The sequence below is a fragment of the Lissotriton helveticus genome, chromosome 7 (genome assembly GCF_964261635.1).
Source record: "Lissotriton helveticus chromosome 7, aLisHel1.1, whole genome shotgun sequence".
NCBI classification, from domain to species: Eukaryota; Metazoa; Chordata; class Amphibia; order Caudata; family Salamandridae; genus Lissotriton; species Lissotriton helveticus.
Window position 1 is genome coordinate 1,254,129,343 of NC_136068.1, and position 14,859 is coordinate 1,254,144,201.

General features: G+C 44.7%; 1 protein-coding gene across 1 annotated transcript in view; it reads right to left on the reverse strand.

The window, feature by feature from the left end:
* Positions 1–14,859, reverse strand: part of CACNA1G (calcium voltage-gated channel subunit alpha1 G) — a 1,349,169-nt gene that overhangs the window by 362,115 nt on the left and 972,195 nt on the right. Inside the window, exons 18-19 of the mRNA XM_078654430.1 lie at positions 10,932–11,032; positions 6,811–6,934 (exon numbers count right to left, since the gene is read on the reverse strand). Of these exons, the coding sequence (XP_078510556.1) occupies positions 6,811–6,934; positions 10,932–11,032 (225 nt within the window). The remainder of the gene's footprint in view (positions 1–6,810; positions 6,935–10,931; positions 11,033–14,859) is intronic.

The following is a 14,859-nucleotide window of genomic DNA, read 5'->3' on the forward strand; positions in this document are numbered from 1 at the left end:
TTACCCCATACCACCCTTCCCCCCAGGCTTGCAACTGCTTGGTGCTGCCGGATACGCTCCCCTTGCATTTTATAGGACTCAGGACCAGTACATCTAGCATAGCTCTACATCCCGATAACCCATGCCTTACATTAAGTAGCTTAGAGGCCAGCCCAGTTTTATGCTTTCAACATTCAAGCTTTATCCTGAAGCCCTGGGGACCTCCTCCACCAGGTCATCAGCTCCCCCCTCCTCTAGGTTCCTTAGTGATACCACCAGTGCCTCCCAAACTCTCGCTGTCTTCTTCGCTCTTTCCTTCCTAGCTCTTTTCGCTGCCTGCATTCTGGCTTTCTCCCTGCAATCTGCCCATTTAACTAGTTTCACCTGCCATCTAGTTATGCTATGGGCCTTATTTGCCTTCCAATGTATAGCAATGTCTCTCTTAGCTAGTGAGAAAGCAAGGTCCAAAAACGTGCTTGCTACTTTGTCCTTTGCTGTATGGGGGAACCAGTGCAGCAGGCAGGCTTTCGGGGTTACCTCAATTTCCCTACCAGTCACATCAGTCAGTACCTCAGTGATTTCCTCCCTAAATCCCCCATCTGTGGGCAGCTCCAGAACATATGGCAAAAGTCTGCACCTTCCCTATTACATCGTGGACAAGCCGCCGATTGAGTCTCAAAGTATTTGTTAATCTTTGCTGGGGGTAAGTTACGCTCTGTGTAGGAGATAGAAGTTTACTAGCTGGAATCTTGCATTCCTGGTGCTTTCCCATGCCCTTTCCATTAGCTCCCCCCAAGCCTTTTCTGGGCTGCCCTCTCCAAAGTCTGCCTCCCATTTTTGTCTTAATGCCGTCAGTGGGAGCATCGCTTCTTGGGTCATATGCCTGTATAAACATGTGACCGCCTTAAATGTTCATGCCGCCGTCACCACGTATTGGAATCCCATTGACAACTGAGGTTCAGACAGCCCTCTCCCCAGTGCTTTAGTATGGGCGCTGTGAGCGTTAAGTGTAGTAGGAATTCAACCCCGGGTAAGTCATATCCCTCCTGAAGGTCCTGGAATGGAATCATGGCACCTTCCTCATATAAAATCCCCTAGTGTCCCCCGCCCCACGCCTCCCCAGGTTTCCTGCCCCTGCCAAGTTCCCCCATGAGGTAATGCCTCGCAGAGCAGCAGCAGGATTTCTGGGGCATATGGACACTTTATCCGCGACCGCTTCAAACTCCAATTTCAGCACAGACTCACCATTCTTACTTCCATGGGCAGAGTGTTAAGTCGCAAAGGGAGCTTTAACACAATTTGGCACTGCAGTCTCAGTGGTAGAAAATCCTTGCACAGCTCTTCCACCCCCTGAGCCTGTCCACTATCCATCTGGTGAACCAATGCAACTGTGCCGCCAGGTAATAGATCTCAAAATCAGGGACAGCCAGTCCCCACTGCGACCTTGGCCTCATAAGCACCCCCAGAGCTACTTTGCGCTGTCCAGTCCCCCATAGAAAGCCCGAGACCAGAGATCTGAGCTAGGCGAAAAAATTTGCCGGAACCCAGACTGGCAACATCCTAAAATAATACAGTAGTCTCGGTAATGCAATCTTTTTACGAAGAGCTACTCGACCAATCATCAATAGTTGGAGCGCTCCCCAAAAGTCGAAGCTGCTTTTCGCCCCTCTTATGGCTCTCCCGATGTTACCCTCCAGTAAGTCTTCCAGGGTGTGATAAATTTAAGCGCCAAGGTACGTCAAGCAATGTTCTTCCCATCTCACTCGGTCTGTCTCTTGAGAGCCTACTCTATTACCTTTTATAGGGAAAAGACAGGACTATGCCCAATTTACATTGAGCCCCGCTATCCCACCGAGCTCTCGCAGCAACTCATTTGTTTCCAACATAATATTGTCCTTTCATGATTGCATTTTACTATGTGAATTGTGTTACTGATGATTTCTTTCAATTCATCATTGTGGTTTTAGTATTTGATGGGAAAGGGTGGTGTTGTATGTAGTCTGCTCTTACTAAGTATGGCATAAGTGTGAGAATTATCCCGAGCTCTGTATTCCCTGTTGGGCTTCATCTAGCGGTGGACGTTCGAATAAGCACTGGTTGACAGTTGGTGGGCAGCACTCCGTCGAATGTACACATTCAAGCTCTGTTCCTTTTTACCCAAGAAATCCAGTTTCCTGAAATCAAATCACTTCATTGGATGTTTCTTCTCAATATAACATTGGATTACACAGATATCTGATGCTGAAATTGCAAGCAGGTAATAAGAGGAAATCCAGTGAGAAATTTAAAAACAGGAAATAAACCATGATCTTGAATGGTAAACTGCTTTAGGAAATATATTGGAGTACAATGCTAGAGGTCTGATACAGTTATATAACTGTGTGCAGCCAAATACTCAATCCACTGATATTAATATTGGCTCCCCACACAGGAAATGATGAGCTCTGACATGTCACTCAGTCACAACACACTTGGACCAAATGGAGAGAGTCACCAAGGGTTAAGGGCGGCCCCCTCGACCACAGAAGCTGCAGTGGCTTACTTTTCACCCCTGATCCAATGTGGTGCCAAACTGGTCACACAAGGGCAAAATGGAGATAACCTTGTAAAAAGGCTGGTAAGCTGACCAGTAAACAGTACTACTGTTGGACTGCTTGTCTGGTGGACTGATGAAGTCCATCACTACAATGAGATTTGAAAACCAGTCTCTCATGGAAAGGGAAGGTACGACAGATGGATTATTCCATTGCAGCTATCTGTGCTTATGAGGCCACATAAAACCACTGAAGGATTGCCTCAAACATGGCATCCACTCGGCAAAAGATCAGTGTCTTCAATGGATGACCGCCACAGTCGCTTCACTTAAGGTATAGTGATTCCTATCAGGTAGACTGTAATCTTTAAATCTGGCAGGTGTTCCTTTGCTAGTGTGACACGTTCAGTAGGTCCCCTTTCAGACTTTTCATGAGGCCCTGAATCACAAATGAATCTTTAATGAAGAATAAAGTTAAATACAAACATTTATATAGCAGCCATATAGGGTATAGAGGCCAGGACCCTCATGGTGCCCCCTTAAATAGGTTGAGGCCTTTTTTACTACCCCAGTCATGATATCTTCATTGGGGAGGTGACAGCATCTGCCGGTGCCACTACCTGGCACTAGAGGAGGGACTTGTTATGCTCTGGTGGGGAGGAGGAACACCAAGGGATATATTTATGAGAGCCTTGTGTCACGTTTGCACCACGCAAGGCTATGAGTCAGATTTATGAAGCCACGCAAAGTCACCTTGAGCGGCTTTGAGTGGCTTCATAAATCTTGAGTAAGTCAAGGCAACATAAATTGCTGCATCACCTTACTCTGTGCAAGGGAGGCATTCCATGGGCGTTGTGGTGGGTGCTCCCACGGTTTTAGGAAAATGCATAAAAATCTCATGCCAGCTGTGGGGAGGCATAATGAGGAGAAATATGTATATTTCTTCCTGTTAGGAAAAACCCTCTGAGGATCTGAGGATTGTTTTTCTGCAGGAAGGTTGCACCGTCCTGTACAAAAACAATCCTGCCAACAACACAGTCACCGGTGCCTGCATTGGCACTAGGCTGCGAAAGCGGTACCAGCGCACCGGGAAATGACAGGAATGCAACATATTGGATAAAAACCGAGCATACCTGCGCCTTCACTTTGCCCTAGGGCAGCACAGCAAGGTGACTTGCTGCACTGCCCTATGTCAAATTCTTATAAATGAAGGTCTAAGCTACTGTCCCCTCAATTAAGGGTAACAATGCTTTAATAACGCTTCTTCCATTAAATACTCTTTTCAAACGGCACTTGTCCCTGCTAACATGGACAAATTCACGTGAGGGCAGATGTACTGAACCAGATTCTAATAAGGTCACACGGCTGATTGAAACACAAGGTGAGGCACGACTGGGCACTTATTAGCATCTCTTAAGTCAGATGAATTGATCCCTAACGTTTTACCAAATACCTCAGTAATAACTGTATTAAGCAGCCTGTCTTGGGATGGAAGAAGTGGCAGCCAGCATATCTCGTGGGTAGCGGGACGGGAGTGGAGGGTTGCAGGGAGGTGTGTTGCAGGGGTTTAGAGGGGGGAATTGTGTGGGGAGGAACAAAAAAAATATGCTTACCTTGCTGCAGGGCCCCCCATGTCTCTGCTCCTGCTTTCCTACTTCCGACTCCAGGAACAGGAAGCAGGTAGTTAGGCTCCCTCCCCTAAGCCAATCACAACGCTGTAATACAGAATACTGATTGGTCTAAGCGCCGCGACACAGCACTCAGCCAGGGGCTGGAGGGGTGGGCATGTTCTCCATGCAGGCTGTAATGCAGCCTGCATGAAGTACGGGTAAAGTACGCATGACTGGTTTGAGCGGCCCGTGAGGGCCGACCAAACAGTCATTGCACACTTAGAAGTGGGCAAACCACTCCTCCCCTGCTCTGAGGGCAGAGCAGCCCCGCCCACCGCCCACCCACAAAGCAGCAGGGCATAAAGCATACAATGATAATAACTCTAAGTTATTACCATTTTATGTTTCTACTTGGCACTCCTTAAAAACAGTGGGGTGACACTCCTCTGCCATTGCTCCGCCACTGGATGGAAGTGAGACAGTTGAGTTTGTTATTTTTGCGTTTCACATTTTTGTATGTCTTAATCTTACCACAGATGAACACTAATGTCTTTCAAGGGAAATTGTGAGCAAGGAGAGGGAGCATTAAAGTTGTCAAATTCTAGTTAAATAATGCGGAATATTTATTCAGAGATCAAAATATGATAACATTGAAAAAATAATTTGTAAAATACGTTAGTCTGTAAAGGTGATATTTATACATAACCGAGGCAAAATCTTGGCATGCTGTTAGCCCAAGTTCCCAACAGTTATTTTTAACATATGTTAATGTCTTATGAGAAGAATAACTTAACTCAAACGTAGGTTTTCACTGAATATATATATACGTGTGTGTTAGATTCAGGACTGGCCCAATAATCCACATGAAAACTGAAAAATTTCTAAATTTTAGACACCTCCTTCAGGACTTGATTAACTTTTTTTACAGAGATGTCAGAACAGTGTAATTATGTGTCTCTTCTGAGCATCTGTCACAAATGTTGCCCTTGATGCGACTAACCACCAGTTAAATAATTTAGGGTTCGATTACGATGCTGTTCGGAAAGGTTGCGAATCGGATTCGGGTCTTCCCTTCCGAATCCGATTCGGAACCCATCTTTCCGACTGATTCGGAAAGGTTGCCGAATGACTGATTAGAATGTTCATAAAGCGTTCGGACCTTCTGAGTCGGTTTTGAGTCCGAACCGGACGGCATTCGGAAAGTCCAAGTCATTCGGAGCAGACTCATACAGGTCTATGGACTGTGTTTCTTACTGCGTGATTCCAATTCCGAATCGGTTGTTCTGACTTGGATCGGCAATTGGAATCTGACTTTGGGGCCCATAGCCGGTCCCCCTTCACCAGGGGCCTTCCGATTCGGCCCCGTGGGGGTACCAAAGTGACCCCCTTGCAGACCATGCACATTGTGGCAAGCACCCCTTTCTTCAATGGGAGCCTGTGTATTTGGTCGGAAGACAGGCTCCCATTGAAGTCAATGGGAGTCCGACCAAATCGTATCCGGAAGCATCGTATTCGCTCAGTCAGACTTACCGGATCCGATTCGGTCGGAAACCATTCTGAGACTGATTCGGTTAGAATGCTTTCCAACCGACATCGTATTTGAGCCCTTAGAAGTTCTAGAGTGACTGCAAGTACATCTGAGTTTCACTGTTGGTTGTTTTTTATCGTGGTTGGTCATCTGTTACAGCACAACTGTACTGAAACAAATGAAAAATCACTTAATAAAAAGGCAATAATGAGTACATATGAAATTAACAAAATATGCATTTACTATAAGAAACATTTCAAATATAAATTTAGTAGTAGTAACACCTGGTATTTATAGTGCTTAGAAACTTCTGCATGGCGGTATGAAGTCCTTTATACAAGCATGTTATATGAAAACAATTAAAATATTTCATAAAAAGGAAACATTTGCATTGCCTGAAACCACGAATGACATTGTCTCTGAATGTAGCACCATGTCATGACGCTATGTAAGTCTGGGAAACCATAGATTCAGTGGATTCAGTGGAAGTGTGATATCTCTTAGTGGACCTAAACAGACACGTATGTGGTTTTACTCTTTGCTGCGAGTGTTAACAATTATTAACTGCTTATGCTGCAATTTTCAAATGAAGTCGGAATCAAATATACATAATGATGTGAAAAGGCAATTAACACCTGTTAACAAAAGACAGCCAATGGGCTATAAAGTTTACCACACCTGTTATCCAATTACACCAAACACAGGTAGATAAATACATCCACTGTCCCCAACTGCTCCATGCATGTTTTAGCTCTTTTACTAGCTAAGCTAAATGCATCGAAGCAGGAGTAGTTAAAACATTTGTTTTAAGCCTTCTGATTGGCCGAGTAGAGCGCCACATTCCAGAGAATTTTCTAAGAACACACACAATCAGTCATGCACGCGCACACACACACACACTTACACACTCTTTCTTCAGAGATAGAGGTAAGATAAATTTGTGATTGTGAATATTGCAAAATCTCTCCCATGAACAAATCCCATGAGGCCCTAACAGAGGCACACGCACACACAAGCTTTACCTTCAGAAAAATAAACTACTTTGTACCAAACTAACACAGCTCCTTCACTCTGCAGCAGGAGGTTGGCTGAAGGTGGCACACATTTCTGCAGCACGTTTGAGACAAAGGCTGACTGCACAGTGCAGGCCAGATACTCACAGCACTGTGTGGCTCGATTTTGGGTCGTTCCATTGCAATGGTGATACAGTTGAGAAAAATGATAACCAAGACGATATGATCAAACATCTTATGGGCGATGATTTTATTGCACATCATACGGAATCTGCACAATGAAAAAATAAACATGAACATGTGGCTGGAGTGAAAAAGAAGTATCATGCTAATGACAAAACGTCCCAAGAATCAGTGCCTTCGAAACATGTTTGTGAAGAGACTAACGTGCTACGTCACTACTACTTACTTAAGGCTTTCATTATCAATACTTTAAATGCAGGTACACTTAACATTTATCTACCATGATTGATCAACAATTTCTAAATGTCTCTATATTAATTAATATTTCAATGTTATTCCAATGCTTCAGATCTAGGTTGGTTCAATCTTGACATCCAATAACTTCATTCTCACAGGCGTAACAGGCCCTCCAAGGAATGAACAGTAATTTAGACTGAACTTTGGCAGTAAACTTGAAATTTGCCCTTAGCATTGAACCAAGAATTAAATGATCATGGCGCGTGGAAGCCACTTTCACCTCCTAGATGTGATCTGACTATAAAGAGAGGCCGAGGACTTGGAAGCTTGGAAGACTTACCTCCTATAGGTGATTCACCTACACATAGAAGCCAGCTATTATAGCCAGTAAGGACATTCAATTGCCGAGGGTTATTCAACCAGAAACAGGACGTGAATTGTATGGAAATGGATACTCACTTGCTACACGTGAGTCAACAATAGTGTGTCCCCCAAGGCTTGGAAGGAACTGGAAATTCACTTCTTAAAAGTGATTTAACCATTGAATGGTTTGATGGCCGCTAGATAAACACCTTATAGAGATATCTCATTAACAGAAAAAGAGGTGCATGTTTGGATGAGTATAGTTATTCATCCCCTAGATATGTTTCAAAATTTAGATAGAGAGAGAGAAAGAGAAAGCGAGAGAGAAATAGGGAGGGATAGAGAGAGACAAAGACGTTATGCTACATACAAAGACTTTCAACTGAATAGACACTTTTATCAGCTGCTACTGGGAGTTTAAACAGAAAGAGTAGCAAGGATTTAAGGAGCATTGGTACTCACCCCAACAGGTTATCTTGCCATAGAGAAACCAGTCATATGATGGACCACAGAGACATGCCTGCTAAACCTGGGTCAGCTATTGAGAGGCTGGGGAAAGGATGAAAATTTTTACTCACCTCCTATGTATTTGACAGCCACAGAAATGCTGTACAAAAAGCAATATTGGTACATATGAATGTAATCTGTTGTGGTGGTTCCCATAGACCAAAAGGCATGAAATGGAGGAATGTGGACCCTGGACACAATTGTTTGGGGAGGTGACCAGCGAGAATAGGCAAGCATTATGCATAACTATGTATTGACACTCAACTAATATGGGCCGACAGTGTGCTGGGTGGGGGGAATCTCACTGAGATGTGACATTAAGTCCATTCTTGGGTATTACTGATTTGTAAGTTCGCTTTGACTTTACCTCATCCTTGGCAGAAAGGAGTTGTCAGTACCTTCGCGGAGAGAGCATTTCAGTGTAAAGGTGCAGTAGATGAAATAAACAAAGGCAGGATAGGCTTCACTTGGATTGGGTACAGTAAGCAGGTGAAGTTTTGCAGATTGCGGGAATCAAATTGGCATATGCCGGGCAAGGTTGCATCAAGGTAAGGGGAGAGGCAATGAATTGCTTTTAAGACTAGGATAAGCCGCTTAATCTTGGCTCTACTGCTAATAGATATCCCCACAACCTTTTGACAACAAAGAAAGCTGGGTTGATACTGTGGCATGGTGAACAGTACACAGCTTGTGAAGATGATAACATTAATGAACGGAGGAAAGGCATATTTGGGGAGTCCCATGAGTAAGCTGTTGCAGTAATCCGACTTGTTCAGGACTAGTGCTTTATAGATGTTTTGTTGAAGAATGGCAGATGGTGACCGAGGTTTAATATGTTGTGGAGCTGATATCATATAGCGGCGATGTGAAAGTCATGAAAGAGCCCGGCTTCAGCCAGGAATCGAAAAGCACTCCTAGGTTTCTGGCTGTGGAGGAGGGAGTGAGGATGTTCCAGTAGGAAGTTGGTAAAATTGAGCATGATGGAGTGCAGGGCGATCCCTTGATGGGCGACTTTGAAACTGTTAAAATATTGGGTTTGTAGATGAAGGGTGAAAAAGAAAAGGAAAAGATGATTTGGGTGTCCACTGCATAAACATAGAAGGAGAAGCTAAAGGAGAGGTAATCACCACCGAAGAAGGGATATTGAGTATGAATGATAGGGGATCAATGACAATGACTTGAAGGATGCATGCAGATAAAGGGTGGGGTGTATTGATCATAGCACCAAGAGGCTGATAAGGAATGGCTGGAAAAGTAGGCGGTGAAACACTCATGAGCAGTCGTAGCAGTACTACTTAAGACAAGTATCTAGATTGCGATTGAGTGGTCAATAGCATCGAATACAGCCAACAGATGAAAGAAAATGAAATGTTATTTGGTTGTGGCAAACAGAGGTGATGAAGTTAGAGATGCGAGCCGTTGAGGGTAGTCACTGTGACCTGAAAAGTGTGGACGCTCAATTTAGGGAAGCAAGCCGGTTCTTGGAGCATAGGTATCGGGTGATCATGTTGACAACAAGTCAAATCCAAGAGTTAGGAGAAGAAAGACTTTGAGGAGATGGGTGATAGCTGGATGGAGGGGCTTACCACTATGTTTTTCAGACGAAGGGGTACCTAGGTGGAATTGAAGCTATGAAGGAACATCCACATGGGAAGTGAGAGGCTGAATAACTGTAAAGAGAATTGAGGGTACTAGATGAGAAATCCATGGGTTGAATAGTTTGGGGCAGAACTGGTTAGCATAGGAGGGATTAGCATATTTCAGAACGAGAAGGAGCTCATTTGTTTGAAGTTGTGGAGAGGGATGAGAAGAATCCAGCTATTGCTGTCTGAGTTCGAAGGATAGAAGAAGGCAGTCGGGGTCCTGTGCACAGAGTGATAAGTGTTGTCCAGGTGCTATGAATTTCCAAAATGGAAATATTTATAAAAGTCATTGACGGAAAGAGTAAACAAGGTGATAGTGGTGCAAAGTGTGAATGTAAGGTCTCTGATGGATTTTTTGGGCAACTACGGTGACGTCAAGGATTGGAAATAGAGGCACATTGACCTCTGAAGGCAATTCAAACATGGTAACGCCAATGACTGAACTGGGAGAGATACTCACCTATTAAAGGTGGTAGTTGACAGGGGGGATAAAGGCTGAATGTGGAAGGTTGCTTCCGTTTTATAAGTGGTTCATTTATTTATCAAGATGCCAAGGAGTGGACTGGTAGGGAAACTCACCTCCTAAAGCGTATACAAATCTATAGAGAGCAACGATTGGGTAGGCAGGAATACAGGCCTCCAATAGTGGCCGGATATCGGAAGAGTGTCAATTCACCTACAGATAGTGGTCAGTGAGAGAAGGGGAATTAAGACTTCACTATATGTGATTCATGTATAGAGAGCATTCAAAGGGGCATTGGGCAGGACGAGGCTCTTTTATCTTCCAATGAGGCCTATTACAAATGCTTGAATGGGCAAAGACTACTCTGTAGCTTCCTACAGAACAAGACCAAAGATTGAATGGGCAGGTAATGGAAACGTTATGTTTACATTTTTAGATTTGATTTCCCTGTAGAGAAAGGCAAAAGACTGAGTGAATTTTTAACCTGAGATTTCATACTGAGGTATTCTCCCTGGACACAGTGGAGTTAGTGCAAGATGCATGCCCTACCACGATTGGAGCATGATAGTGACTCCTTGTTGAATATGGCCCGAGTCCCATACTCACTATTTGCATATAAAACATAGGTGTAATATTAAACAGACAGCCCATTACAATCAAGAGGCTGTGCATCCATTCCGTTAGGGTTTCTATTCACCAATGAGAATTCATGTTTGACACATCCTAAGTTATTCATTAACAGTATTCATATTTCCAACTGCTAAACATTTCTCTGTAGTATACGGTGACAATATACGTTGCCCACAAGTTTGGATGTCTCTCTAAAACATGAAGCAAAATTATGATGTTTTCAATCTTGAAAAGACTCCTACTTAGAATGGGGAGGGAAGGTGTACAAGGACCACGAGTCTCTTTCCTTGCAACACTCAGGCAGGCGTGCCATGAGCCAGGCCTTCAGACGAGCACTTTTACTCTGAAAGACAAAAAACCTGGGGTGAGGTATATTGGATAATGCTCACAAGAAGCAAGAAGTACACGGTATAACACAATCAGAGTGGTAGTACAATTCACTGCATTTTAACACAGTTATGTAGGTAGAGGATAAAAGGAAGGGATTCTTTCAGCACAGTGCCATCAAATATGATATCAGGATATTTATACACCCACAAATATGAAACTGGTAAAAGAAAGCAATGCCGAACACAGCTATAGATTTTAGTTTTTAGCTAGAACACACCCATATGGCATTGAAGTAATACTATGCAGGTGTGTTTCAAATGCAGTCTCACATAAGAAGGAAACACTTTTCCCCATAGAACGCGGCTAGAATCCCATTACAAAGAGGCCAGGATGGAAAGTGTTCTTTCAGAAAGTACTATTTGTCCCAAGAGACCTTCAGGTACCATCATCCTTCAATCCTCCATTGTCTACACTCACTAAACCTTGACAAGCAGACAAGGTAGGGGCAGATTTACTATGACTTTGCGCCAGGCTGTGTAGTTTTTGTGGCGCTGCCACAATGAAAAAACATCTTTGGTATTTACTAAGCAACGCAAAGCCACTTTGCGTGGCTTAGAGTGGTTTATGAATTATAAAGTATGGCTGCCTTGCGTCACCGGGCGCTGGGAAGGCGTTCCATGGGTTGTGTGTGGGTGTTCCCATGCATCCACCCATGTATTTTAGCGCATTTCCAGATTTACTAAAGCTAGTAAACCTAGAAATGCGCCAGAATGCTGAGCTTTCCCAGGTGAGGTGTAAGGAAGAGAAATATCTTCTTTTCTCCTCGGTTTTTCCTCTCTCTATGCGCGCGGCATTATGCAGCAAACATGCAGAGCGGAATATGGCTCTAAGGATTGATTTTGTGCAGGACGGCATCCCTTCCTGCCCTGCACAAAAATAATCATCCATTGAACGCAGCCACCCTTGCATCATAATGTAAAGGTGCCTACATTGGCACTAGGCAGCCTCAAGTGTGCAAGTGCAGGGAGAGAGTTGAAGAGAGCCATATCTTAGTAGATATGGCGCTCTTCAGCTCTCTCCCATTCACACAGCACAGTGCAGCGGCTTGCCCTGCTCCATTGCATGGATCCTAAGTCAAGCTGCCCCATAGTTTGTACTTGGATCTGGAAATATCCAGCGCAAACCACAAATTAAGGACACTCCGGGCATTTAAAAAATATCCAATCAACAAAATGGTCACTGGTCTATAATACATACAAGTACATCTTGTACTTTTTAGAGTCTGCATCTTTGATCCATGGCAGTGCTTGATCGCTGTAGTATCCGGTAGAGTCCAATGTGCACTTATATCTCCTAGCACCCATCTTTGTTAGCAAACATCAGGGCATGGAATGAACACTGCTAATTGAAGTGGGGGGTGTTGTGGATATTCCAGAGAAGAGCAGCACTACAGAAAGGAGTTTGTCCCCACAATGGAGGCAATGCTGTCCAATGTTCCATTGCAGCACCGCGTGGAGATGTGCCTCCTTGTGTAGGTGGTTGTGTGGCATTGATCCTCCTCCTGTGGCGCGCCTCCAATTGACTCCTACCAAAGGGAGGAGGTAGGCAGACCCTGTGATCCCTCTTCTGCACTGGAGAGGCCCAAGAGGAGTCACCACTGACCTCTCACAGCACCTCAATTTAGGCCAGCTAAATGCTGGTCTAATTTTGGGCCACAGAGTGCCCTTTCCCAACAGTTATTGTAATACCAAGAAGCCTTACAGCACCGGTGGTGAGAATATGTCCCATCACACCTAGCAGTGTGCCAGTAAGCCTTGTAATTTCGAGTTGGGAATTCCCACTGGCAGAATGCACCACACCACCCTCTGAATAATGCATAATATATACTCAAAACATATACTATTCAGTGAAAGGGCGATGCCAAAATCTTAAATCTTGCTCAGGATGTTACAAGGTGGAGAAGCGTGGCTCAGTGGTTAGAGGCGGCAGACCCGGAAGCTGAGATTGACCGTGGACCAGGGTTCGATTCCCTGCCTTGGCGGGTCTCGGGCTCAAAAATTCCACGGACTCGACAATTCTTGCTCTGGTGCCTACTCAACTCACGGGGTCACACTCTGCGACTCTGGGCAATAGCTTGCTTAATCTCCACTACGGCCCCTCGCGGCGGGATGCCTGGCTTTCACCTTGTGGACACCCTGCCGGGGTTTCTCACAGGGGAATACCAGGACGGGTTCCCTAAGCAAGCGCCGGGACGCTCACGGGCAGCCGTGCGCTTTACAAATCCAGCACATTTACATTTGTGATAGTAGAAACAAATATCAAGATAAGAAACAGTATGGATGCGTGGAGAAGTCTCAGGGGAGTAGGAACCCGAGTAGAACTGACAAGCGAGACCCTGGATTCAGTCTGAATTCAGCCTCAATATTGGGTTATGGTGAATGGTGGGGTTGCCTTCTGATTTTAAGAAAACTATCCTTTCAAACTTGCTCCGGCTGGTCGAGTATCGCTCAACCACATGTGCAGACAGTCTGAGATACATATATGCCAGAAAACGTGGTTCTTTAATGCCGAGATGTAATGTGCAGACCTCAGTGGTCGAACGAACGCTTAATTGAATTACTTCAGAAAAAATATCGAAGCTGCATCTCAAAGGCAATGAGGTGCATGGAGGGCAGAAGTTCAAGCAGCTGCAGCTCCACTGGGTCGAGCCATGATGTGGTGCACATTGAGGCAAGGTTTAACAAGCGGCTTCAGCCAGCACGTGCCCGATACACACTCAAAGACGGTGAATCTCTGGATCAAATGATGCAAGATGCCAGGCACTGCTGGGAGAGGAAGCTCCTGCCTCATTAATAGGCTTCCTTAGGCTGCAATTTGCAGCCTGTTCAGCTGCTAAGGTTTCAGGTTGGTCCTTGGTTTCATGGAAATGTGCTTTTAAAAATCAAAATAAATAAAGGCATTTTTACCAATATTCAATTCAGATAATTTTTAAGGGGCTGATTCTGCAAATTTAGAGCCTCATTTACGAGGCCCTAGCAGCAATTTGTGCGGCCGGATCGTCACTGTGTTGACGCTCCGGTGGCGCAATGGGCTGCAACATATTTACAAGGCCATGCAAAGCCACTTTACATGGCTTTTCCTGTCCTTGCAAATATGTGCCCCTTTCACACAGAACACTGGGGCATATGTACAAGCCCCTATCGCCACCACAACATCACCTATATTGACGCTGTGGTGGCGATACGGGCTGCGCCTTATGTACAAGTCAGCATTAAGCCACTTAACGTGGCTTAACGCTGCTTGTAAATAAGGCCCCATTTCCGCTATGCTTAGTGTGAAAGGGGTGGGCAGTGGGTGATGCGGTGGAACATTCATTTTGACGGTGCCCCCCTATGTACAAGGATGGCAAACATAGGAAGCAGCACCAAAATTAAGACCAGGAAAAAACTGGTCTTAAAATGGCGAAACAAGGAGAAATGCAATATTTCTCCTCGTTTTTGCTTTTTCCATGTGTGCTGCCTTGTGCAGCACACATGGAAAAAGCAACATGCCATTGTTTGTTTATGTGTAGGAAGGTGTCCCTTCCTGCACATAAACAAACTTACAATTTTGTCACTTTCATGTGTGCTGCATTAAGCAGCACGCATAAAAGTGACAGGATGGCATTTCTAGAATTGTTTATGTGCAGGAAGGGACATCTTCCTACACATAAACAATCCTCCCCTGCATGCAGTGGCGCTAAGTTCCTAGACTTAGCGCCATCGCAGAGGGAAATGCAGGGCTGCACCACATTCTTTTCAACATGGTGCGACCTCTTGTTTAATCCTGCAGGCCACATGG